This window comes from Amphibalanus amphitrite, unplaced genomic scaffold, assembly GCF_019059575.1.
Source record: "Amphibalanus amphitrite isolate SeventyFive unplaced genomic scaffold, NRLGWU_Aamphi_draft 000162F_arrow, whole genome shotgun sequence".
Taxonomy (NCBI): Eukaryota; Metazoa; Arthropoda; class Thecostraca; order Balanomorpha; family Balanidae; genus Amphibalanus; species Amphibalanus amphitrite.
This window is the reverse complement of record NW_024881657.1, coordinates 424,311-452,226: the sequence shown is the minus strand read 5'-3', so window position 1 is coordinate 452,226 and position 27,916 is coordinate 424,311. Positions and strand designations below refer to the sequence as shown.

The window sequence follows — 27,916 nt, the reverse complement described above, 5'->3', positions numbered from 1 at the left end:
GCCACATATGGTCCTAAGTACAGTGTTTGAATGTTGCGTGGGGATTTGTCGTAACATCGGTGTGCGTGTGATGGATGCTGTATTGTTGTGCTAAAAAGAGATCGCTGACGTGAAAATTACAGCACGTCATACCTAAGTAGGTACAATCCAATCCAGCCATTAGATGCTTTATTCCCATTCGATGTTTGCTGTATCGTTCTGAAAAATGCATCATTCGTGGCTCCTTTCAGCGGTTGCTGCGTTGGTTTGTGTCGGTTGTGATACCATCTGACCTTTGTGTGTCACTGGATATTGTTCTAGCCGGTGTGCGTATGGCGCGATTACTGCCGAGGGCAGGCTGGAGGTGAATGTTTAACCAGCTGATCGATGTTGGCCACCGAGGGCCGTGACGTCACGCTGAATAAGCCATGATGCTGCTTGGCCTGCCGTCGGCGGGGGGGGGGGGCTCGGGGGGATGGGGGCGCAGGCCCACCGGCCAGGTGTCAAACGGCCGCGCAGCCGTGCCCTGCACGCACGGCCGGCGGCGGCATCAGACGGGCGGTGGACGGCGGGCGGCGGGCGGTGGACGGTGGACGGTGGACGGTGGACGGGTCACACCGCCACTAAGCGGGTCACCACTGCCTGCTCGGCTGGCCGGGCCATCCACACCGACAAGGTGGCCTGACAGGTCGGCGGCGGCACCATGGGCATTTGTCTCGACACCGGTAAGTGGCCGGCGCACCCAGGTATCGCCAGTCGCCAAAACGAGTCCGAGCTTCAAGTCATTTAGTTAGGTAGTTCAGTTTTACTTGTAAGCACCTACTGATTTTTCGTGGAGTAGCTATTTATCATGTCACGTACATTTAGATCATGAACACATATATAACTTGTAAATATGACTTAGGAATTTAGAAACGATCAGCAATGGCTAGCGCTTACACACAATATCCGATTCCTAACCCAAGTTGGGCACAGCCCAGTCGGTCCACTCGTTCTCGGGGTAAAGAGATGGACGGTGAACTGCATAGAGTGAGTGTGTTACCTGGCCCTGACTGTGCACGAATAATGCTTTTCACGGAGGCAGAGCATCCCACATGGCACCCGCCCTCTCAGTTTGATACCCATGCAAAGATCAAATATGTAGTTAGGAAGCCAAAGACCAGTTTATGACCAGGATATAGATCAGGAATTGTGGGATCCGAGGGTAGAGGGCGGTGCCGACGCAACAAGCCCTGCTCTGGGCTCGAGGGACCGGGGCTGGGACCGGGGCTGCTCAGGGACCGGGGCTCTGTCCTTGTGAATCCTTCCATTCAAAAGGCTCGGACTAAATTTATAAAAAGCAAAAAAAAAAATTAGCTTACCTTTGCGCCGTTTATCATGCCGGATAGACCCACTAACGACACGGAATTTCTTCTGCCGGAGGAGATTTACCACCACGAATATGTACCGCAACAAAAGTTGCATCATTCTATGTAAATGTTTGTGGAACTTTCACTATCACAGCTCTGAGCTCTTGTCATTCATTCTCTAGCCGTTTTTAATTGAGCGTGTTTGGTGCTATGACGAACGATAACGTGTTTGATGCTTTAATTAACAAACTATGCCGAAAAATTAGCCGTTTATCTCTTTGTTCAGAAATTTCATTAACTTTTTTATTTTTCAACTAGCAACTCAGCTATAAAACTGATGTCTTAGCGTGAGAAACTAAAGTGCTCTTATCAGGCGATTCCAGAAAGCAGCATAAGGAAACTGGAACAGTGCATGAATGCACATACCTAAAAGTTAGTAGATACTTTCCCAATGTCCATTGCGTGGCCAGGAGTAACGTACAGCCCGTAACCCGCGAAACTATCCTGCCCTGGAGGCTGGAGCCGTATGGACCGTCTCCATTACGCTGATGAAGACATCGCTCCTTACTTTGTTAATTGACCCCGGACAATCAATGTCGTAACTTAGGGCTGCATCGCTGCCACCTTCCTGTTGTCACAGGGCCCCAGAAATAATAGACATGTATCATCGTCAGCGGTCAAAGTTGAACGGTCACGCAAACCAGAAGAAAATCATGTACATTTATTATTCACACAAGGACACTGTATCACACAGTGTACCGTGGCCGCCACTCGCCACCCGGCCCGCCCGCTGACGGGGGTCTGCAGACCACTGCACTGAGTTGTGTCCCCCGGTCTGCCGACTGCCGGCTCCCCTGCTCCGCTGAGGATGCGTGTCTCCTCCGTCCCCAGCCGCCTCGCCCGTGGTCGGGCCCGTGTACCAGCCGCACCTGAAGGGCTACTCGACCACGCGGCTCACCACCCACCTGCCGTACAGGGGCATCAAGCGGCCGCCGGCCTCCGTCTACATGCCGCCCGGAGTGCTCGTCTACGTCATAGGTGGGTCACCGACGTCCCCCTGGGGTGCAGCGCTTCGCCGACCTCACCATTCAGGGATATAGACTGGGTAACGGTACTATGTAATTAGCGTACATTTCGGGTGAAAACAAAGCACTTCCAAAGAATGCTTGTTTGTAGGGACCAGCAGTTAAGTATTGCTCACCTTACGCTGGTAGTGACTCCAAATGTCATAAAGACAAGGCCATATGTGTGGTTGCGTGCGTGTCTGTGTATGTTTCTGTTTATCTGTGAGTCTGCTGTGTGCACTGCGGATTGGTGGCGGTCGATCCCAGTGAAATATGCACGGCATGAGCGTCACGTGTTTAAGCCGCCGTGGCGCTCTGTGACCTTTGGCGTTTGACCGTGCCTCCGGCCGGCCGCCGCTGGCCGCAGGTAATACCGCGGCGTTCCAGTGGGGTCGAAATACCGGCCCTGCTGGCGAGCAGCCGTCAGTCATCTTTATTCGTAGAGGGCAAACCATAGGTAGTGTTGTAGCCAGATTGTGCACAGATGTTGGCTGGTGTGTTCTGGTGAGAATGTTACCTGTAAATGTGCATAATCAACATAGTATAGGGGGTTCAATTGGACCCCCGACTCAGCCGTTTGGCCCTGATCAAGCTAGAGCTTCGCGGAAAAATCAAGCGTGCTGCCTATGACGAGATGAGGCCGAATATATCCAATTTCAAAGTCCAAGGTCATTAGTTGACTTTCCAAGTCAGTTTAATGACCCAACTAAAGTTGGGAAATCGAGACCTCTTGAAACTTCGTAAAGCTAGGGTGTTACGGGGTATTTTGGGGTGCTGATCACGAATTGCATGTTAGTTTTGATCACAGACGATGTCTTTATGCATTTAGGCCAGGTCGGGTCAGGTCAGGTTAGATCAACCAGTAGGCGTCCCGTCGGCCATCCATAGTAGGTGTCACCTACTACTGACAGCTTCGTAACATGGTACGGAGGCACCAGAACTACTTCGTAAATATTCAAATGGTTGCTAAATTCGAAATCAGCACCAAAAACTACCCTAGAAACCAGTAAAAATCGAAAAAGTGAACCAAGGTCATCAAAGGTCAATGACCTTGACTTGACCTTCACGTGACCTTGACACCCACCATACCTAATGCATGGCACCAACATCATTTCACATATTTGAACGTTTAAAACCACAAAAAGACTGGAAACCGCGGATAATGTCATTATCCGCTAGTCGACGTTCTCGATGCCAGACCGTTTTATTCCGAGAGAGGCAAAAAGTGGCAAAAGTTTGAGTAAGTCCCCGGACTAGAATTATGCGACGAATCGAATGGTATGAAAAGCAAAGTGTCAACTTTTGTCGAAAGTTGTTGATTTTCTATGTTTTTCCAAATCATTCTGCTAACTGAACTACCGTTTACAGTATATTTTGAATTTGGCGTTGCGAGTACAAAAATTTCAAAAATATGCTATGCATCGTCAAACTCCAAAAGGATAAAGCTATTAGACGATATGCGATTTGTGATGCTGGAGATCGTTGGTTTCGAGTTATAAGCCACACAACCGAGTGCAAGTTTTCAGCATTCATTTGCACAAGGTGTGTAAAGTGAGTAATGCCTGACTTTGGGCTCATTTTTTGTGCTCAAACATATTATAATAGGCAAAATGAGACATTCAACATGAAAGTTCAGACAATTTTGCGCATAATGAGGTCAAAATATTGATTAAAATGAGAAGTCGGTTCTCAGACTTAAGACAGGCTAGATCGGGATAATCCCTACGGTGCGCTGGACGGACGGGTAAAAATAATAAAACCTTTTAACTATCGCGATGGATATCAGAATGCAGCTCCTCACGGAAATGCGGTTCACACAGCCGTGCCTCAGCCCCGGCCGACTGCGGCGAGTCGGTCCCGTGTCACCCCCGGCCGACTGCGGCGGGTCGGTCCCGTGTCAGCCCCGGCCGACTGCGACGGGTCGGTCCCGTGTCACCCCCGGCCGACTGCGGCGCGGCGGTCCCGTGTCAGCCCCATTCAGCAGCCGGTGTGTCTGTATCGGTGGACAAATCGGCCCCGCTAGGCCGCACCAGGTGACTGTTAATATTGATACATACATACAGAGCTGATGGAGGCATCGATCAGGTAAAATCATTAATGAAACAGGTCAACCGCAAATGGCATTAATTTCTTTTGACAACACATTTGTATGCTTGTGTGTGCATATAGATATGAACATATGTAGTTCGTAAGCACGGCTGTCATAGAGGTAAGTACGTTTCCATGACAAGAAGGTTTTTCAAAACATCGCAAAAAAGGAAACATACGAGTATAGCAAGCTGCACACCTGCCGAGACCTAAACAGCTGTTTTCTTATCATCTTTGTCTCAGTACCGATACCACATTTGTGACATTGTGACATTGTGACATTGTGACATTGTGACCCACTCCGCGGACACATTGTGACCGGCGCCGCAGACACACGTTGCCAGCGCAAAGACGGGCCGCGGACACACGGTGCCAGAGCTAAGACGGGCCGCGGACACACGGTGCCAGCGCAAAGACGGGCCGCGGACACACGGTGCCAGAGCTAAGACGGGCCGCGGACACACGGTGCCAGCGCAAAGACGGGCCGCGGACACACGGTGCCAGAGCTAAGACGGGCCGCGGACACACGGTGCCAGCGCAAAGACGGGCCGCGGACACACGGTGCCAGAGCTAAGACGGGCCGCGGACACACGGTGCCAGTGCAAAGACGGGCTGTCCACACGGTGCACCTCCGGTCAGCAGGGGAGGCACCGCGCCACTGCACGCACTGTCGGGTCGATCGACTGCCCCAAGGTCAAAACACGGCCGTCACAGCACGGCGATTTACGGCATGGATTTACGACAGAAGGCGCATTGTCACTGGACTTCAGCTGTCATCATACAGGGAAATAAGAGACATTTTCGCTCAATCGGTAACTTTTCTTGTATCGACGATAGCATTCGTGATGGCAGCCCTCATCCATGCTGAGTGGGCAAATCAAAAATGAATTTCACCGATGTTTCTCTACCAATTGTTTCTTGATGTTATTAATTTTTCTTGCAGATAAGTAATGGCATACCATACCAAACTATGGTGTCAATCTGCAATTCACAATTGGTACAGCAGCGTTATATTTGTATCTTGGTAAAATGCAATGTCGTAGAATAGGTGTGATGCCATTATATTTGCAGTTTGTTTATTGTTATGAACCAATTATCGCGGCAGTATCCTGCACGCTTTATTGGCGCTGGCGAGTTGGTTATTTTGCCAAAGGGCGCATAAAATGCAACTTGCAATGTGGCTAGCGTCAAGCATGCTATACGCCGGACGTGCGGCGCGGTTAGCAACTTAATGTCGAGACTAGCTGGGCCACCGCAAACCTTCAACTTTTGGCGTTACAATTAGCCGTCACTCTGTTCCTGAGACTAATGGCCGCTAAACACAGCACCAGTGCCACGTTTGTGTGGCAGGGCCAGGGAACCCAGCAGGGCGTCCCGTTTTCCAGGCTGGTCAGGGACCCCACGGGGCGTTTTGTCCTCGGGGCTGACTGGGGGCCCCGGTGGGACCTCCCGTCTTCTGGGCTGGTCGGTGGCCGTGGAGACCCCCGTGACCTGGTGCCGCCCGCGGACCGCCCGTGGCGTGGTCCGCGGGTCACCGTGTCGCCCGTGACGTGGTCCGTGGGTCACCGTGCCGCCCGCGGACGGCCGTTCCGTGCACCGATCACGGACGGTGGCGACGCGTGCCGGCGTGCTAAGCGTGCTGTCCTGGATCGCCTGACACACGGCCATCCCTCCCACGGGTCCGGCGGGCGACTGGGCGGCGCCTGCCCCGTCCCGAGGGATCGAGGACGGCCGCGTGGATACAGCCGGCTCGCCGCTAACACCGCGGCACGAGGCTCCGTGTCCCCGGCGGATTAGCTTCCACGCGCCTTCGAAATAAGGCAGTTGACGCGGGGCTCCAGCGTGGATGGCAGCTGGTTTCAGAACCCGCATGTGTTTTATAGTTCCGTGACGGAGGGTCGCCAGTAGGGCTAAGGCACGCTCAGCGGTCCCATTTCACTAATGTCATGTGTCAACAGCCAGACGTAGGCGATTAGCCCTTCTATATCCATAATGATGAGCTGAGTTCCAAGGGCGCAACAGACAACACAGGCGGTGCTGCAGCATATGGGCTGAGCAGACACGAACAGATGTATGCATGTTCAGTGTTAGTATAAAACCATTTCACATCGCTTGTCTGGATTGTGATCGCCTAGTTTTTTTCAGTTAATTCAAAGAGTATTGTGTTCCTATAGACGGTGTATCACATTAAATATGCAAGTCCCTGAAACAGATCACCCGCCGTTCTGAAAAGAGTAACATGGTGGGGGATTGCTATAGTCTGCCGCACACTCGTCGTACAGTCACTGAATCTTACTTAGAATCTCTGAGAAAATGCATTGAACAGTCCCCGTTTTCTATTCGATTACCAAAAATATCCGACTAGACTGAACTGAGCCTTCTGAATCAAACCCCCTGGACTGAGCCAGTTGAACTGCGTGAGCTCAATTGCAGAGGCCGGCCGAACTGTGCAAGCTTAACTGAACTGATGGAGCAGAGCTTAATTAATTTCATGAGAATGAGCTGAATGTGACAAAAACGCTGGGCCGGGTCACATTTGTTAGTCTTTGGTGTACTATAACAAGCCAAAGAGGAAATGCATTACTTATGTACCTTACTTACGTAATGTTCAAAGAAAGCTAATGCCACTGAAAATTCCGCACGCTTACCGTTTCCTGAATGATTAACTAGCGACATTTCAGCGGCGGGGCGCGCGGCGCATACAAACGATCAGTTGCCGGCCAACAGGGGCCGATTTATCCCGCCGAGTTCTGCGCTAATGAGGCCACCTGCCTAGCTCATGCATCATCCAGGCGCCCACGGCGCGGCGGCCCGCTGACGGCCCGGGCAGGTCGGCAGTGGTCGGCGCGACCCGACCCCGTCCGCCATCGAGCATTGATCACAGCGCGCGATCGGCCCGGTCCACGGCCATCGAGCGCCCCAGGTGACTGGCGAAATCGCCGTCAGCGGCCGCAGAACGGAACAGGGTATCACCAAGACGGGGAGCTATCGACTTAAACGTCTCCCGCCTCCAAAAAAAAAGGAGATAGGAGAGGGCGGTGTCGCCACGCCGTCCTCTGGTCTGTAGTTGCGTACAGCGACACTTGATTTGGCTGACTGGCTGTGGTGCAGGGTGAGGAGAAAGTGGATTTTGGTAGAGGATGGGAAGGAATGCGGTAGCCGCCGAGTGACCACAGCCCCTCGATGGCGAGGCTGCTGTGGTCAGACGGATCTGAGAAGCTCCGGGATCTCGATGGCGAGATTGACCGAAACCGACTGGCCGCCCCAGGAACGAGGAGGCCACGCGTGTTGTATCCCGATGGCGAGACACGTCACTCGCGGTCAGCTTCGATGACTCGATGGCGAGACACCGCAGCCGCCTCCCTCCACACCCTCAATGAGAAAAGGAGAGAGAAAGTAGTGGGCCCCAGGACATAAAGACAGGTATCAGGAGCAGCCACGATTAGCACTGCTCGCACCGTCTTCCGCCACTTATGTCACCGCCCACCACACAAAGATGCACTTAGTAGGACGCTGTATTTGTTCTTTACCGTCCTCACCGCACGAGTCACAGACAGAGAGTGGGCCGGCGCAGCGAGCACCGGCCCCAGGTCACCTCGTTCCTCCCTCGCGGCACACGCCGGCGACGGCCAATCACGACAGCGGGCCCTCACGTGACCCGAGCCGGGCCTCGCCTCGAGCGGGACCACCGGACGCACGTGGCCACCACATGGCTCGGCCGTAACCGGGCGTCGGCCACTACATACTCCCCCACCGTGTTGCGCCTCGCAGCAACACTACACAATGCTCAGCCGACGCGCCAATGCTACATATAGACATTATACATTCTCACGTTCGCGGCCTTTAGAACATAAATGTGTCTTCACTCTTCACAGTTACCAAAGTCGTTGTTACAAACATACAAGACATATAAACACCGCTGCCAGCTAACTTTTTTAGCGATGGCTCAAACATTCACCTCACATATCAAACACTGTACGATTGCTCACCGCACAGCGCGCCTCGCGAATGATCCTCAGCCACCAGGCAGCCCAGCTCCCGCGATCAACGGCACTCTTCCTCCAGGAAGCAGATCTTTGCTGCTGGTCTGGTGTACGTCTTTCCGCAGGAGGTCCGTAGCGCAGCTGACCGGACTCTTCCGTCCTTGCCCGGGAAGACCTGAACGATCCTGGCCAGAGGCCATGCTCCTCTGGGCAGATCGGACTCAGCCATGAGGACCAGGTCCCCTACTTGAAGGCTTCTTCTTTCCTGGCGCCACTTGCTCCGCTGTGTCAAAGTCGGTATGTATTCTCGAGTCCACCTATTCCAAACGTGTTCAGCCACAGCTTGCGACTGTCTCCACCTCCGACGGCTGCACATGTCGTTGTCTCTTGTCAGGACTGGTGCCAGGTGTGGGGAAGCACGACCAAGCAGGAAGTGGTTAGGAGTCAATGCTTCGGGATCAGATGGATCGGAGCTCACATAGGTAAGTAGGCGGCTGTTTATCATGTGTTCGACCTCCGCGAACACAGTCAGGAGAACTTCATCGGTCAGCAGCTGAGATCCGACGACTGCCTGCAGGCACGTCTTGACCGACCTCACCATCCTTTCCCAAACACCACCCATGTGGCTGGCCGTTGGTGGATTGAACCTCCAGTCAATCTCGAAGGCGCTCAGGCGCTCAGGCATCTGCGCTAGCAGCACCTTCAGCTCTTCGCGTAGTTCACGGTTGCTGCCGATAAAGCTGGTACCGCGGTCCGAGAAAATAACCGCTGGCTGGGATCTGCGAGAGAAGAAGCGTCTGAGGACCATGATGCAGCTGTCCACTTCCAGCGAATGTGTCACCTCCAGATGAACAGCACGGGTCGCCAAGCACGTTATCAGCAGTCCGTATCGCTTCTCAGTTCTTCGGAACCGCTTCACTCGCAGTGGTCCAAAGAAGTCCACACCCACGTTCTTGAACGGATGATCGGCTTCGAGTCTCTGAGCGGGAAGGTCAGCCATCCTTGGTGGCGCCGGAGCAGCTCTGCGTCGATGACAATAGAGGCAACTGCGGAGCTGCTTCTTCACCTCTGCGCGTCCTTGGGGAATCCAGAACTTCTGCCGTACTTCATTCAGCGTGTGTTCTGTCCCCGCATGACCATGACGGACATGCTCTTGCATGATGATGAGCCTGGCGAGCTCGCTTTTCCTCGGCAGGATGATCGGATGTCGGGACTCCTCGGGAATAGATGCTTTCCCGATGCGTCCTCCAACACGGACCAGGCCATTGCTGTCGCAGATCGGTGTCAGCGAGAGCAGAGGACTGGAAGTCTGGATCGGCCGTCGCTGTTCCAGACATCGGAGTTCTTCCCCATGCGTCGTGAGCTGCTCTTGTCTGATGATCCATACTTCGGCCTCCACCATCTCAGAGCGTGATAGTGGACCTGATAATGGAGGTTGTCGGCCAGGCAAGAACGCCTTCAGGTTGTGCACAAAACGCTTGATCCAGCCGACAACTCGCTTGTACTTGATCCACGATGAATACTTCGCTGGGTCCGGTTCTTCTGGTCGTGTTGATGCTGCGATGACATTCTTTGACGTCGCCTGTTTTTGTTCTTCTTCGTTGTCTGCCAGTTCTGGATGCTTTTCCAGTTTCCTTTCTGTTGATGTTAGCCGGTAGTACGCCTGTCTTGAGTTGTCGGGGAACGTCGGATTTTCCTCACTCCACAGCAAGCAGGTTTCGTATCTCTCCCCGACCTTTTTGGTCTCTCGATCCAATAGAGCCAATGCACGGAGATCTTCTTGAGATCTTGCGTCCTTGACGTTGATCTTCGTGCCAAAGGCTTCAGTGGTCCACCACTCTTGAACCAGCTCACTCAGGTTCTCTTCATCTGTTGACTGTTTGCGTACAAACATGACGTGCCGCGTACTACGGGGTACCAGTGCCGACACAGATCCAGTCAGGGTCCAACCGAAATCTGTCCTCACTGCGACCGGTTGGCCGGTACCTCCCACTCTGATCTCCCGTTGCAGGACAGCTTCCAGTATGTTGGCCCCGAGCAGCAGCTCGACACGTGCACCACTGTACTGAGGAAAGTCGAGACCCTGCAGATGCTTCCAGCTGGAGGTCTGTCGTCGGCTGATGCTGGGTGGAGTAACATTCAATCCTGGCACAGACCAAACTTCCGGGATTACGATGTGGCCCTCTTTGGCATCGGCAGAAATAGGGCTGACTGTCAACGGAACACGGATGGATGACTGTCTCTGTCCGCTTCCTTCGACGTTCTGAAGTCTGAGCTCTTCACGCTCCCCCTTCACACCGATTTCTTGCAGCACCTTCTCACAGCAGAGTGACGTTTGCGCCCCCGGATCCAGAAGAGCGACAAGATCCTTGTCACCGCTCGGGCCGTGAACTCTGACAGGAACCAGTTGTAGAAGCGTGTCTGTGGCTTCCGTCATGGCTGCACCAACGATCGGATCTTCTCTGTTCAGGCGATTCTCTGTTCTGCCGCTGCTCTCCCCGCCCCCTGAATCACCTCTGGGCGTATGTAGAAGCTTGTGATGTGTCGCCCTGCATCCATCTGTGCCACAGCGCTTGGCAGATCTACACGATCTGACGAAGTGCCCCTTCCTGAGACACGCCCAGCACAGTCGCTCCCGTCTCACAGTCACGAGCTTTTCCTCCAGCGCCTGGGCTTGAAAATCAGGACAGTTTTCCAGTTTGTGCTCCCTTTCGCAGACGACGCAAGGCCTGAGCCTATGGCTTTCCTCACGCGGTGAGGATGCGGAAGTGGCCAATGTCGTCCGCCTCGTCATGGTCTCTTTCGGAGTCACCACAGTCTTCCTCTTTTCGGGGTCACGGCTCGGGCGAGTGGTGTAGCTCAACACGTTCACCTGGATCTTCAGCCACTCGCTAAACATCTCCAGATTGGGCTGGTTTGGTCGCATCCTGTAGACTTCTTGGCCCCACTGATAAGTCAGCTCGTCAGGGAGCTTGGCAATCACTCTGCGGAGGGTGTCGCTTGCCCCCAGATCATGATAGTAGCCCAGGGCTCGCAGAGTCATGACCGTGTTGCTGATGGCGGAGCTGAACCTCTCCATTGACGCCAAGCTATTCACACTTGGTGCTGGGGTAGAAAACATCTGATTGAGACTTGCCTGGCTGATTTCGTCTTTCCGACCGAAACGTTCATATAGCGTCTTCAGTGCTTGCTCGTACAGCGATCCATCAAACAAAAGCCCTTCAATGGCTTGGTGGGCAGGGCCCTCAACTGCTTGCTGCAGATGAGTCATCCGCTCTGCATTCGTCAGCGATGTCTGATTGTGGACCAGCACTTTAAAGAGGCTGATCCATCGAGGCCAGTCAGCGGGATCCCCTCGATAGGTGTGGAGGCTGAGGCTCGGTACACTCTTGGAGAACGCTGTTGACTGACTCGAGCGTGCTTGCTCTTGAGAAACATCTGGAATCATCCAGGTACTGGGATCTAGGGTTGTGGTTGCACTTCCAGCTGAGGCCTCAAGTGGTGCCCCAGTCGCAGCTTGATCGACTGTCGTCGGCTGCACGGCGTCGTTCACAGCGCAGTCTTCGTTTGCCAAATGGTGTGTGGCAGCGGTGTGACCTTCCTGCCGCTCGTCCCTCTGTTGATCACGCTGAGAGTGCATGCCGCAGTTACCCATGGATGTCGCAGTGCCCTCACAGACACCTTCACGTGTTGGCTTTGCTTCTTCTCCCATCCCAGCGACAGCTTCGTCAAAGTCATGACGACGATCCCAATTCAGGTCATCTTCAGCAGCGCGATAGAGACGGACCTTTCTTGCTGCTCGATTTCGAGTCTCTTCAGCTATCTTCAGCTGAAGTGCACTGTCGCGCTCTTGAAGCTCCCACTCTTCTTGTTGTCGGAGATTCTCCATTTCGAGCTGAGCTTCACGTTGGCGTTTCTCCGCCCTTTGCCTCTCCATCATGTTACGGCGACTTTCTTCTACCTGGGCCCTGACGTCTTGTAGCTTGCGATCCGCATCCTCCAATTCTACGGCGACCACTCTTGATCGGACTGAAGCGGCCGTCCCTGCTGACGTATGTGACTTGGCGTGACTCGGCCCACGGCGGGAAGTGGTAGCTGATGAACGAACTTCGTCCAGCTCTTGGAGATATTGTTGAATCTTGCCCTGGATGGCTAGCTCTTCTTCTTCGAAATGATCGGCATATGCTTGAGCTTCTTCAATCTCTTCGTCTCCCAGCTTGCTTTCATATGTCTGATGAGTCTTTCGCAAATCGGCAAATGCTTCTTCTAGTCTTGCGCTGACCTGATGGATGCGGTCACGATTAGCATGTCTTGTTATCTCTACTTCTACTGCTTTGCTGGCCCTTGTCGTAGCAGCCCTCTTGCATCCACGCAGTCGGCGCAGGTCAGCAAGCTCCTGATCCTTGGCGGCACGCTGAGCTTCAGCCATTGTAGGATCGACTGCTTGAGTTTCACAACTGTATTCTGCATCCATTCAGCAGTTGCGATGGGATCTCCGGTTGAGATCCGGCCGGAGGACCAGAAAATGTCGCCACGCCGTCCTCTGGTCTGTAGTTGCGTACAGCGACACTTGATTTGGCTGACTGGCTGTGGTGCAGGGTGAGGAGAAAGTGGATTTTGGTAGAGGATGGGAAGGAATGCGGTAGCCGCCGAGTGACCACAGCCCCTCGATGGCGAGGCTGCTGTGGTCAGACGGATCTGAGATGCTCCGGGATCTCGATGGCGAGATTGACCGAAACCGACTGGCCGCCCCAGGAACGAGGAGGCCACGAGTGTTGTATCCCGATGGCGAGACACGTCACTCGCGGTCAGCTTCGATGACTCGATGGCGAGACACCGCAGCCGCCTCCCTCCACACCCTCAATGAGAAAAGGAGAGAGAAAGTAGTGGGCCCCAGGACATAAAGACAGGTATCAGGAGCAGCCACGATTAGCACTGCTCGCACCGTCTTCCGCCACTTATGTCACCGCCCACCACACAAAGATGCACTTAGTAGGACGCTGTATTTGTTCTTTACCGTCCTCACCGCACGAGTCACAGACAGAGAGTGGGCCGGCGCAGCGAGCACCGGCCCCAGGTCACCTCGTTCCTCCCTCGCGGCACACGCCGGCGGCGGCCAATCACGACAGCGGGCCCTCACGTGACCCGAGCCGGGCCTCGCCTCGAGCGGGACCACCGGACGCACGTGGCCACCACATGGCTCGGCCGTAACCGGGCGTCGGCCACTACAGGCGGTAAACACCTCTGCAATCAAAGAGTTAATGTATATCATGGAATATAATGGAGGCAATTATGTCAATTGCCTGTGAAGCAGTAGGAAATTAGTAAGTCCGTTGTTGCTTGCATTAAACAAACTGAAAATATTTCGAAGTTGCTAATGTTCTTCTGTTTCTGACAAATTTTCTAGAAATACAGCATCATCCCGACCCGGGAAGTGGATCACAGGCGTGTGGGCGTCCGAGAACAGTTTCCATGTGTGAGTGCGTGTCAGCGTGTGGCTGGTTGCCCGTCACATGACCGTGTGTCATCAGCGTGTGTCACGCGCCTTTGTCCGCTGTCAGGCGGTCCCGGGACGGGGAAGGTGACGCTCTCACGCGCCTTTGTCCGCTGTCAGGCGGTCCCGGGACGGGGAAGGTGACGCTCTCACGCGCCTTTGTCCGCTGTCAGGCGGTCCCGGGACGGGGAAGGTGACGCTCTCACGCGCCTTTGTCCGCTGTCAGGCGGTCCCGGGACGGGGAAGGTGACACTCTCACGCGCCTTTGTCCGCTGTCAGGCGGTCCCGGGACGGGGAAGGTGACACTCTCCGAGGCCGTGACGCAGAGGTCGAACGGCAAGCTGGCACACATCTCCATGACCAAGGTGCTGAAGGACTACGCCAAACATTTCGGTCAGTTCTCGCTCGACAACGTACAAAATAATTTATCGTTAATAAAAATTATAATTTTCTATACAAAGTACAAGTAGGTACGAGACGATATCATTTTCATATGGATACGTCTCCACTAGTTTCACAATTCAAGATACGAGACAACTAGGTGGTATGATTTCTTAACGTTCTGCTGTGTTTATTTCTTTTTGAAGTAACGTTTCCTTTTCAGACCTGGAGAGCGGTAGCATGGTTCCGTCGTCGTCTGCCGTGGAGATTCTGACTGCCAGGCTGAAGGCCTCGCCGGTCCGGCGGGGGTTTGTGATATCCGGCTTCCCGAGGAACATTGAAGACGCCGTGGATTGCACGAAAAAGGTAAGCCAAGCGATACTGATGGTCTCTGCATTGACAGTCTCAGTCTTATCGCTGTTTTATACGCCGCAGTATGTTCCCACAGCAGTCACTGGTTTATTATTGCCGCCTGACGTTCTTGTTTTGCAGATAGCACGCCTGGACGGGGTGATACTTCTCGACCACCAGCCGGAGAGGCTGAAAATGCTCGTCGACGATGGGGTTCAGGTAAATAAGGAGAAAGGATAAAAAACATGGAAATGGTGATATGTGACCTTCCTGGATGACGGCTAATTTTAGCACCGATGTGGCTGCAGCATGCATCTATGACCACATTTTCTTTGTTAAACTGGTCACCTTGTTAGTCCTGATATTTAACCCTCGCCGGACCTATTGGTTTTCTACATACGCGCCGGCCGAGGGGGGGGGCGGGTACGACCCCCCCCCCTCGCCGTTTCGCCCCTGGTGGAGCTAGCGCGTCGCGGAAAAAACGAGCGTGTGCGCCGTTACGAGACGCAGAGATTGGTACCCGATTTTAAGGTCCTAGGTCAACCGGTGACCTCTGAGGTCAGGTCAAGTGCCCCAAGGTACGGTTCAGTTTTTGGTGAATAACTTCGCCAAAAACGGCCGCAGAGCGCCGATTTTGGCAGCATCGTGTTCGTCTCGCTCAGGCGCGTCGAATGATATACTTTTTGTCCGGGTCAGGTCAACTTGGGGTGTTGACCTCAGGTCAAGGTCAGGTCAGCACCTCCAGGTCACGAAGTTGGTCGAAAGGGGTCATGTCGCATATCATTCGATTTGGCAGGTCTTCCTGAGTCCATTGGTGGCTTTCCCGACTCGCTAGCTCAATTTGATCAAGAGTTATTGACGAAAAACTAATATGACCTTGATGACGTCATAAATGACGTCACGCAAGGTCAACATTGCAAAAGTGACGCATCTAACCTTGCAAGGAGTGCATAAAATCACGATTCTGTGTGCTTGAGATAGTTGGAGATCGTTCCCGGTGCCAGAATAGCAGTTTGAATTTTTCCCCATTGACTTATAATGGTGAGGTCACGAAAATGACCTGACCTCATATGACCTTTAGGAAAAATCCGAGATATACAAGTTGTGGGACTCATAATGGATACTAGATCCTGCAAGTTTCATTTCCCTGTGACATCTCCTCTGGCAGTGAGGGCGTTGCGAAGTTGCGACATCTGAAGACCGTGCAGAGGTTCACTTATGACGTCATAGGTCAGTGACCTGACCTGACCCAAAAATGCGGTTGGTGTCAAAAGATGCGGCTTGGATCAAAGGTCAGGTATGCCAAGTTTCAGCTCTCTATCGCCAGCGTGTTCGGAGCTATCGCGAAAAAACCCTATGGGGGGGCGGCACCCGCCCCCCCCCCCTCGGCCGGCGAGGGTTAACATTGGCCACGCTCGAGTGCAGCATCTTACTCGCTCATTGACTTTCTGACCTCAGACGGGTGTGCTGACCCCGGAGGCCGGTGAACAGGAGCTGAACGAGTTTCTGACCAACGTCACACCGCTGGCGGACGTCATGCACAACTACCAGGTGCTCCACAAGGTAGGCAGCTGCAGGGAAGCCTGTTCGGTCTCTCACTGGCTATGGGCGAATTATTATGGGCATATCTAAACTCTCAGAGAAGCGGCAAGGCGTTATATCTGGAAAGAGTTCTGCGATTGTTTGAAGCGGCCACGTCCAGTCAAAGTCAAAGGCTCGTGCGCTTGACTCTGTCCCTCAGCAGTGTGGTACAGAGATAGATCTATTATTTAAGCAAATAGACCTTAAAGGTTCGACCGAGAGTCAATCGTCTTGTAATCACTTAAATGGTTGATATTAACCCGCGCACCGACGGGGGGGCGGATATCCGCCCCCCCCCCCTGAGGTTTTTCGCGAATAGCGGAAAAAAACGGCGGCGCTACGCGCCGCGAAATTTGGTATGACTATTCCCTCATCAATTTTACACATGGTGTGCAAGTTTGAACCTCCTACCTTTTGAGGTCAGGTCACCAGGTCACTTTGAATGACCCAACCTCAAGTCACTTTTTTGCAACTTTGTCACCGTGCCAGAGCTACAGTAGATGTCGAAGGCCTTTGAAAGTCGCAGGATGTTATAAGGTCATTAGTATCTACAATTTTTATATCTCGAAATTTTGATATCGGTGACCTAAGGTCAGGTCAATTTCGCGACCTCCCCATAATAAGTCAATGGGGGAAAATCAACTCCCTATTTTTACCACTAAAACGGGTCGGAATGGCCCCATATACCATAAATGACTTCATATACGATCAACCTTCACTACCTTGAGGTCTGTTTTGCTGTTGGGCAGCTGTGAGGTCATGTGACGTCATCAAAGGTCACCAAAGGTTTTTGGCCAATAACTCCGTACAGGAACAAGATACAGCCGCGTGGATGGTCTCATTGTGTTCAGCTCGTCAAGACGCATCGAATGATATACATGTTGACCTCGAGGTCACGTGACCTGAGGTCAACCTTTGACCTTGACCTTTCGAGGTCAACATATATATCATTCGATGCGGATTGACGAGAGGATCACGATGATGCCCTTAGTTTGTTCCTATCTTGACTAATTCGAAAGTTATTCGAGAAAAACTCTCTCCATATCTAGCACCGCCATTTTGACTTTTTCGACCCCTGTGACGTCATCTTTGACCTGACCTGAAAATGACCTTAGTAAAAATTGTAGATCTTGACCGTGCGTATCCGATGCCGTTTACCGCTTGTCGCTATCTTGCTTCGTTCTCGAGATCTCAGGGGGGCGGTCATCCGCCCCCCCCCCCGTCGGTGCGAAGTTGGCGCAGACCCCCGTCGGTGCGCGCGGGTCAGTATAACAGCATTATACGCCGCAACACTGGCTTTCACAGATAAACGTAGCAGATTTCTCCGTCCAAGACATAGTCACAGAAATGGATAGAATAATCTCCAAGCTCATAGAAAGTGCCTCAACGCTTCATCCTGATCAAAATCAAAACAATGGTAAGTAACCCTGTGTGATCTGCTTCTTCTAAGAAACCTTGACTTTTTATCTCTTTACACGTAGGAAATAGTAAGTAACAAGCTAGACATGTCTTAGCAGCAGTTTTGTTGAGTAGGTAAGTACTTACGTACGCAGCAACCTGGAATAAGGAATAGGTAGTGCTCTAGCGGTCATTTTCAAATCACTATTATTGGCTGGTTTACTGTTGCGCTCATATTGCACTATGGTTAAAACCCGATGCGAGTAACAGAACTAAATATCCCCTTTAAATACTTAAAGGGGAAATCATGTCATCAACAGTGTGGTTTGTCTCCCAGAGTCGTTCAGACGGTTCTTGGAAATTGGTAAGCCCTTCATTACGCACTAAATGTTAAGTGGTCCAGAGACTAAGAGCTTTCGATGTTAGATGTCTGCATGAATCGTGATCGCTCTTTTGTGACATGTCAAATGTCTGCCAGTGGAAGTCTCGATAAGTGATCAATTGATATAGTTAGTGCGACAAAAACTCATGACCACGATTTCGCGGAAAAAAATCAGCTTCAATCTACTTATCCGTGTGAATCTTGTTTGCCCCCTATCAACACTGTGAAGCAAAACTCGATATTTTGTTAGAGGTACATACTTCGTGATGCACTATATGCGTTCTCAATAGGAGAGAGCGTTTTGTCCTTTGTCTATGTTGTGTTGTAGGTGCTGAGGAAACCATTATCGGGGAACGCGCCTGCCTAACGATTTCCGATTTCTCGCGTAAATGTAGTACTATGCCGCGCGGTCTATAAACTGACCAATGACCATGTATGATCAATGATCATTCTGCGCTTTGAGTTTGTCGACAGCAAAAGGAAACATGGGCGTTAGTCTTGCATGAAGCACAATAATTTTATTGCAAGTACCTATCTATAGTTTTCCTAAATCAAGCACATCGATGTCAATAAATGCTGGCTATAAACTGCACATTTTCTCCTGTACTACATAGTGGATGTTCACAATAGTTTTGAAATGTTACATTGGAAACGCAAGCAGCTTTTGTTCCGAAGCACTCAAGGTCCATTTCAACGCCAGTTTTCCGGTAGATAATTTCATAAATAGCCAAAAATTTCACTTATTGATTTGGTCTCCGTTTCTCGATTTCAACGAAGTGTAGACGATGTCACGATGAACCTGCAAACCAACATGCTGCATACGCCGTGTTCACCTTAAATCAAAAGTCTTCCGACGCACTCCTTTGATCGATTGGTCGCATGCGATATGGCCTGCCTGCTGCAAGTGTTCCGTCTCCAACGTCTCTCCCTTTATCTCGCTCTCCCTCTCTCTCTCTTTCTCTCTCTCTCTCTCTCTCTCTCTCTCCTCTCTCTCTCCCTCCCTCTCTCTCTCCCTCCCTCTCTCTCTCCCTCTCTCTCTTTCTCTCTCTCTCTCTCTCTCTCTCTCTCTCTCTCTCTCTCTCTCTCTCTCTCTCTCTCTCTCTCTCTCTCTCTCTCTCTCTCTCTCCTCTCTCTCTCCCTCCCTCTCTCTCTCTCCCTCTCTCTCTTCTCTCTCTCTCTCTCTCTCTCTCTCTCCTCTCTCTCTCTCTCTCTCTCTCTCTCTCTCTCCCTCCCTCCCTCCCTCCCTCTCTCCCTCTCTCCCTCTCTCCCTCTCTCTCTCTCCTCTCTCTCTCTCTCTCTCTCTCTCTCTCTCTCTCTCTCTCTCTCTCCTCTCTCTCTCTCTCTCCTCTCTCTCTCCCTCCCTCTCTCTCTCCCTCTCTCTCTTTCTCTCTCTCTCTCTCTCTCTCTCTCTCTCTCTCTCTCTCTCTCTCTCTCTCTCTCTCTCTCTCTCTCTCTCTCTCTCTCTCTCTCCTCTCTCTCTCTCTCTCTCTCTCTCTCCCTCTCTCCCTCTCTCTCTCTCTCTCTCTTTCTCTCTCTCTCTCTCTCTCTCTCTCTCTCTCTCTCTCTCTCTCTCTCTCTCTCTCTCTCTCTCTCTCTCTCTCTCTCTCTCTCTCTCTCTCTGACCTGGCCGGTGCCCCGGGCAGATCTCGGCGTCAACAGTCGCGGCTCTCAGCGACCCCGCTCTCGTCTGAGGGTGACCTCACCCGCCCTCACCCCGGGGGTGCGCCGGTCGCCGCCAGTCATATTCGTCATCGGTGAGTGAGCCGATTGTGCCGAATACGTTTTTTAATGCAGCGCCCACACTCCACAGCTGCCTTCTGGATCCACTTATATCAGCTTGTAGCTAAATTTGTAAACTGCGTCATATCGAGATGGTGGCCAATGCCCTCAATGCAATGCCGCGTCTGTGTTGACGCTCTATCCATCCACTGTATGAGTAATAGCCGTGGCCGCGGCACACATGTTACAATTCATGGATCATATCGATCTGGGCTTGTGCTCACTGTTCAGTCATTACATAAACGGAAAGGTCAACACAACGGCCCGAAGCTGGTTGGACAAAACCTTGACGGGGGGCCGGGGTAGGTGTACCGACGCAGCGCCAGGGATCATTAGCTTTGGGCCTAAAGTGTCATCAAATAGCATCAATCACGTTTATGGGCAATAACTATTACACAAAAAGGCCATTTTATGGCTGGTGTTCGAAAGAAAGATGAGCATTCATATGACCATCGTTTGAACAAATAATAAAATTGGTGTTCCTTTATGGCTATGTACATTCACTATCAGCACTTTCATTGGACCTAGCACGAACAGTAAAGCAGGCTGTTAACAGACACGAGCCAAGGCATTGTAAAGTTCACCGATGCATTCATCCCTTAACCTTCGCCCCAGTGGTGGGGGGGGGCATATGTTACCACCCTGTCGCGTTTTTTGCGTGTAAATAAAAAACCGCGGCGCGTAGCGCCGCGCCGCTTGGGGTAGCTTTTGGTACATCAGTTTTGGACAATGTGTGAAATTTTTTACCCCAGGTCATGTCAGGTCAGGTCACCAGGTCAAGTTAACTGACCAAGCCTAAAAAAAGTTTGCAATCATGTCCAGCCTGCAGTGTTTGTCAGAAAGGTTTCAAACTTGGTGGATTGCATGATGTTATGGGCGCCTACAATTTGTATATCTCGGATTTTTTATATCCGTGACCTAAGGTCAGGTCAGTGGCGTGACCTTTCCATTACAAGTCAATGGAGAAAAATGAAAATACCTCTAGATCCGTGTGTACGCATAGGAACAGTCCAAATGTTTCAGAATCACAATGATTTGGACCACCCGTGATGACCAAGGTGTCATTTTTGCTGATAGCCTCTAGAAAGGTCATCCGAGGTCATTTGAGGCTACAAACATATTTTTGCCAATAACTAGCGATTGGAAAGAGCTAGAATGCTGGGGATGGCCTCATTGTGTTTGTCTAGTTGAGACGCATCGACTGATGTGCAACATGACCTTTTCCGGTCAGGTCATGACCTTGACCTGAGGTCAAATTTTCAAGTTGACCTTTCAAGGTTAACTTATAGTTCATTCGACGCGTCTCGGCGAGAGGAACGCGATTCTGGCAATAGAAATGTCGTGGCGTTTTGTAGTCGAAAGTTATTGTTTAAAAACACTTTTCGTAGAAACAGCTATTTTTGGAGTTTTTGCCCTCTGGAGGCTAAACCGTGGACCTGAGGTGAATTTTGATAATAACCTTATCAAAAGAAGAGCTCAAAAGCTATCGATTGCTATACAATGCGTTTTTCTAGCTACCATAGTTCCTGAGATAACGGCATGTTTTCTGAAAAGTATAATGACAATTGGCAAATTTTGACCTGTAATGACCTCTGTTGACCCCAATATTGCTCTAAGATGAAAAATGACTGAAATACTTTCAAACGTACGCATTGAGAGCTATCGACTGCTTTTTACCGCGTCTTTCTAGCCCTCTTAGTTTTTGAGTTAGAGGTGGGTGGTAACATATGCCCCCCCCCCCCCCCACTAGGGCGAAGTTGGCTGAGACCGCCACTGGGGCGCGGGTTAATATGATTCAGAGTAAGAGCGACCAGGTCCGGCCGTGAAAAGGTTCATTCGGGCTAATCCTGCTCGGCGGGTTAGTTTTCAATAGCGTGCCTATCTGCTGTGCGTGCTGCCAGGCGGGCCGGGCAGTAACAAGTCGGCGCACTGTGAGCACGTGGCGCCGCTCTACCCCGGCTGGACGCACCTCAGCTGCAGCTGGATGCTGCGCGACCTGGTCTCCGAGCAGCTGGTGCGCGATGCGCCCGAGCTGGCAGCTGTCCGACAGCTGCTGGTGGCCGGCGAGCTCCTACCGCAGGTCAGTGGCCAGCGAGCTCCTCCCGCAGGTCAGTGGCCGGGGAGCTCCTACCGCAGGTCAGTGGCCGGTGAGCTCCTACCGCAGGTCAGTGGCCGGCGAGCTCCTCCCGCAGGTCAGTGGCCGGGGAGCTCCTACCGCAGGTCAGTGGCCGGCGAGCTTCTCCCCCAAGTAGGGGACGAGCTTCTCTCCCAGGTAAGGGGCGAGCTTCTCCCGCAGGTAGGCAGCGAGCTTCCCTTCAGTGCCGACGAGCTTCTCACATAGGTAAGAGCACTCAGCACTGGGCATTGAGTTGGGATAGGATTAGAGAGGCATGCCGACTTTATTGACTCGGAGCTTGGAATGGGAAGGTGTAGTTTTGTCCGTTTCAAACTTCAAGAAGCCAGCTAAACATGCAACCAAAGGTGATGCCTAAAGGTTGATTTAGTTTAACGACCATGCCATGAATGTATGAAATTCTAATTTATTGCGGCCAATGCGGGTGACATATGTTGGTTACAATGGTGTCGACAATATCCGGTTTTATCTTTTGACCATGCCGCCAAAATAAACGGGGAAACGATGCCGCTCCCTATTGAATGACATTACAACCGTTATACATATACATACATCGACTAGTGTGGGTTTCACCGATCACCCTTTTGCTGTGAAGACTGATTTGAAATGTCACGTCCCTGTCGCTTTCAGAGTCTTGTTCTGAGCTGCCTCTCAAACGCGATGGAGCAGAACTCATCTTCCAAGGGGTTCATCATATCCGGATTCCCACGAAGTCTGGAGCAGCTCGAAATGTTCGAGATAGAGGTAAGAGACAGATGCGACAGAACAACTCTAGTAAGAAACTTTAAATTGATAACTTTGCACACTTCCACTCGGCGTATATGTGCTGCATTGGTCTCTTTCGTCCGCAGAGTGGGTTACCGGTAACGGTGTACCCTGTCCTTGTCTAGCTCAGTGTGACCTCTGACGCTCTCTGTCCTCCCCTCCTCCGTCAGCACGGGCGACAGTCGGACATTGTTCTGCTCGACTGCTCCGAGCTGGAGCTGGGACGCACGCTGGGCAGACGGGAGGACCTGGACGACACAGTGGCCGCCTGCCGCCGCCGGCTCGAGCTCTACCGGACCGTCACCCTGCCGGCCGCCAAGGCGCTGGACGACGCCCACCGACTGCTGGTGGTAGGTCGGACCCGGCGGGAGGGTACTTCTTCACGGCCTGCGAAAGTGGGCTAGCAGGAAATCGATGTCGTAAGGTATGAAAGACCCTCGAGTTCCGTGCCGTGAGCTGCCGGAGTCGGTCTTTGGGGCTGTAAGGGGCTGGTGATGAGGAAATGGGACGGCCGGGCGGGCGGTACCGGGCCGGTGTCACGTCCATCCGCCACTCCTGGTGACGCAGACGACCCCCTAGGGAGGGTCATAGTCGTTCCGGACGGCCATCTAGAGGTCGGCGTCACGGCCCACTGTAGCGTGACGCGTCACGTGAGTCGGGACCGTGCCTCAGCCGCAGGACGTGCCATTTATAATTCAGCGGGCCGAGGTGGGTCTAACGTGCAGCGTCTCGGACCGCCGCTGACCGGTTGTTTGCAGAAGGGCTGAGACGACCTTGGTGGCAACAATGGACGTCCAGGGGCGGGAGGATAACGTCCACATACGGAGGGGTGCTAAGCTGGGGCAGGAATTAACCTTCGCCCCAGTGGGGGGGGGGCATATGTTACCACCCTGTCGCGTTTTTTGCGTGTGACTAAAAAACCACGGCGCGTAGCGCCGCGCCGCTTGGGGTAGCTTTTGGTACATCAATTTTGGACAATGTGTGAAATTTTTGACCCCAGGTTATGTCAGGTCAGGTCACCAGGTCAAGTTAACTGACTAAGCCTAAAAAAAAGTTTGCAATCATGTCCAGCCTGCAGTGTTTGTCAGAAAGGTTTTAAACTTGGTGGATTGCATGCTGTTATGGGCGCCTACAATTTGTATATCTCGGATTTTTTATATCCGTGACCTAAGGTCAGGTCAGTGGCGTGACCTTTCCATTACAAGTCAAGGGAGAAAAATGAAAATGCCTCTAGATCCGTGTGTACGCATCGGAACAGTCCAAATATTTCAGAATCACAATGATTTAGTCCACTCGTGATGACCAAGGTGTCATTTTTGCTGATAGCCTCTAGACAGGTCATCCGAGGTCACTTGAGGCTACAAACAGTTTTTTGCCAATAACTCGCGATTGGAAAGAGATAGAACGCTGGGGATGGTCTCATTGTGTTTGTTTTGTTGAGACGCATCGACTGATGTGCAACATGACCTTTTCCGGTCAGGTCATGACCTTGACCTGAGGTCAAATTTTCAAGTTGACCTGTCAAGGTCATATTATAGTTCATTCGACGCGTCTCGGCGAGGGGAACACGATTCTGGCCATAGAAATGTCGTGGCTTTTTGTAGTCGCAGGTTATTGTCGAAAAACACTTTCCTTAAAAACAGCTATTTTTGGAGTTTTTGCCCTCTGGAGGCTAAACCGTTGACCTGAGGTCAATATTGATAATGACCTTTTCAAAAGAAAAGTTCAAAAGCTATCGTTTTCTCTTCCATGCGTTTTTCTAGCCACCATAGTTCCTGAGATAGCGGCATGTTTTCTGAAAAAATATAATGACAATTAGCAAATTTTGACCTTTGATGACCTCTGGTGACCCCAATATTGCTCTAAGGTGAAAAATGACCGACATACTTTCAAACGTACGCATTGAGAGCTATCGACTGCTTTTTACCGCGTCTTTCTAGCCCTCTTAGTTTTTGAGTTAGAGGCGGGTGGTAACATATGCCCCCCCCCCCCCCTCACTAGGGCGAAGTTGGCTGAGACCGCCACTGGGGCGCGGGTTAAACAACTGAAGGCCGTCTGTCAGAAAATGATAACCCGGCTATTCCCGGCCGTTTTATTTATTCGTTTTAGTTTTTCCCGGCTATTTTATTTGAAGTGTAAGCTACACTTTTTTCGCTTTCCGTTATGCGCTTTTGCATTTTGTCGATCTGTGCTTTGTAACAAAATTGTCATGCTGCTTTTGCCATTATCGCATTTCAGGGTGCTCAATTGACTTTGAACTTTCACGCTAATCGCTATTAAAGGGAGCAACTTTATTGTATGTGTTTCGTTTATTTGTTATTGTAGTTTGTTTATTGTATATTGTTATTAACCCGCGCCGTGCTGGGGGGGGGGCGTTTTTACGCCCCCCCCCCCTCAGGTTTTTCGCGAATATCTCAAAAACGGCGGCGCGCAGCGCCGCCGTTTTTGGTACACGTGTTCCTACATCATTTCCGCACATGTTGTGAAAATTTCAGACCTAGGCCGTTCAAGGTCAGGTCACCAGGTCACGTCAAGTGACCTTACCTCAGAAAAAGTTCAAAGGCTCGCTATAGCTACACCGACTGAACGATCACTTTGAAACTTTCAGCGATTGATATGAGTAACAGTATGTATAAAATGTATATCTCGGATTTTTGATATCTGTGACCTAAGGTCAGGTCAATTTTGCGACCTCTCCATTATAAGTCAATGGGAGAAAATTGAAATGCGCCTCTTTTGGACGAATATCGTTCAAAACGCTCTCAAACATCGGTTCATAGGTAAACATGACACACTGAATAGGAAAAATGCACCTGTGACCCCTCTGTGTGCCCCTGAGGTCATCTCAGGTCATGAACGGTCGCCAGCAGTTTTTTGGCTATAACTTTTGATAGAGACGTGCTAGAGCGGTGAAAACACGTCAGATGTGTTCAGCTCGACGATACGGATCGACTGATATGCAACATGACCCTTTTCGGTCAGGTCATGACCTTGACCTGAGGTCAAATTTTCAAAATGACCTTTCAAGGTCAACAAATAGTTCATTCGACGCGTCTCGACGAGAGGAACACGATGCTGGCAAAAGTAATGTCATGGCGCTTATGAGTCAAAAGTTATTGACGAAAAAACGTTTTTCGTAAAAACGGCTATTTTTGGAGTTTTTGCCCTCTAGAGGCTAAACCGTTGACCTGAGGTCAAATCTGAGGACATTACTCAGAAAGGTCTGTAAAAGGGCTATCGAATGCGCTTTTCCGCGGCGCTGTAGCTCTATCGGTTCCCGAGATAGCCGTTGGCAGTTTCCAAAATGTTGAAATAGTCAACATTTTACCTTTGGTGACCTCTGGTGACCTGACCTTTGACCTGACCCAAAAAATGACCGAAGTGTTTTCGTCCTTATTTTTGACGCTCTTTCGATTGCCGCTTACCGCGTGTCGCTACGTGGCCCAGGAGCCGAGTTAGACGGGGGGCGTGAAAACGCCCCCCCCCCCCCCCCAGCACTCGGCGGAAAGTTCAGGCCACCAGCACGGCGCGGGTTAACATAACAAATTGTTATATACATGTTATTTGAGGCCATTATGAAATGAATTACACGGATAAACGCTCATAGCCATTTCCGCTGAATTTCATTCTCTCTTTGAACGTACCTAAATGACGGCGTTCACAATCAGGTTCACAGATTGTCTGTGACTGACAAAGAGATGCCCGCCCACAGATTGACGGTGACTGTGACGAGGTTCAGGTGACGGATGAGCTGAAACGCTGCATCTACCTGGAGCTGCAGCAGCTCTCAGGGCACGGGCCGGCCTCGGCGGCTACCTCAGCCAGCCCCCGGCCTAACGCGAGCAGCCCTCAGCCCCACGCGGGCAGTCACTGGCCTGGTGTAGGCAGCCCTCGGCCCGGCGCGGGCAGTCCCACCCACCTAACGCTGGCAGTCAGCGGGCTCACAACCAGACAGGTATGTACGAACTACGACCTCATTCTGGGCAGGGGAGGATCCCAGATAGACACGACCCATCCTGGGCAGGAGAGGACACATGCCCTGACAGATCTGACCCATTCCCGGCCGGAAAGAATCCCCACCCAGACAGATACGGTCCATTCTGGGCCGGGGAGAACACACACCTTGACGATTGCGAACTATATATACGGCTTACCTCAGATCAAAGATGTTTTACATACGCGCAGACAGCCGACAGGCACGCTACCTGTCCAGGGCATGCCTCTGGGCCCCTCACTCTGTGAGACACATGTAGAGGACGCTGCTGAGGTAGGTGGCGCTGATGACATTCGCCGCTCTCCCCAGACGGCGCTGCAGGTCACGGACACTGGCCGCGGCCGACCCGGAGCGCGCCCGGAGCCGCCGGTGACCTCTCCGGACTCCGGGTCAGACGACTCGGACTCGGCGGAGTCCGGCCGAGGGACAGGTCTGCACAGCCAGACTGTGGGAATCGGCGCCCTGGCGGACGGACGGAGCGGCCGAGCCCTCACTGAAGTGGACGCCAGCAGCCCCAGGGAGGTCACGTGACCGGACACCAGAGGGCGCCGGCTGCCCGGGAGAGGTCACGTGCCTGCCGCTGCGGATCTGCAGACGGGGCCACCTGGGGTCTGGTGGGTGGGAGCGGGCTGACATATCACCTGACCTGAGGTCGGGGGGGGGGGGGTAGAAAAATACCCCGATCGTGAAGTGAGTCGAGTGGACTTTGCATATCGATGGCCGTGTTGCACGGAAGCTGTTCACCAGTACTGATCTGTGTCCTTTTTGTATTACCTGAGGTTGTTTCTATCGTGATAGGGGCGCTAGTGATTCGTGATAAGACAATGTGAGATTTCTTATTCTAAAACCAAATATTTGTCACTCTCACCAGTATTTATCATGTAAGTAACATAGCGAATGTTCCCTGCTGGAAATGTAAATACCTATTAATGAGCTGTTTTCTTAATCTCACAGCTTAACAGCTGAATCATTCACTAACAGGACTTCTTTTTTTAGTCTGCAATGCACGCGCAAACTCCGTCTATCTGCCGAATCCCTATGACCTTACAAGACCAATAATTTTAACTGCTTCTTAGGAAAATACATATTTCCCTTTTTACCTAGCCACTAATAAAATACGATGCTTTACCGAATACTTGTCAGATCACCCTTTACCTTACTATGCAATGCAAATTTTAATTACCTATGCATTTT

The 27,916-nt window shown here is 51.8% G+C and overlaps 1 protein-coding gene across 1 annotated transcript; it reads left to right on the top strand.

Annotated features, from left to right (window-relative positions):
• Positions 1-577: 577 nt before the first annotated feature.
• Positions 578-27,916, top strand: LOC122383388 (adenylate kinase isoenzyme 5-like). The gene is made up of 13 exons (XM_043369738.1): positions 578-704; positions 2,220-2,366; positions 14,237-14,350; positions 14,562-14,704; positions 14,831-14,908; positions 16,148-16,252; positions 17,576-17,687; positions 19,694-19,804; positions 21,731-21,909; positions 22,594-22,707; positions 22,899-23,078; positions 26,441-26,683; positions 27,032-27,916. Exons 1-13 carry the CDS (start codon positions 683-685, stop codon positions 27,251-27,253), a joined length of 1,770 nt encoding a protein of 589 aa, XP_043225673.1. The 5' UTR covers positions 578-682; the 3' UTR covers positions 27,254-27,916.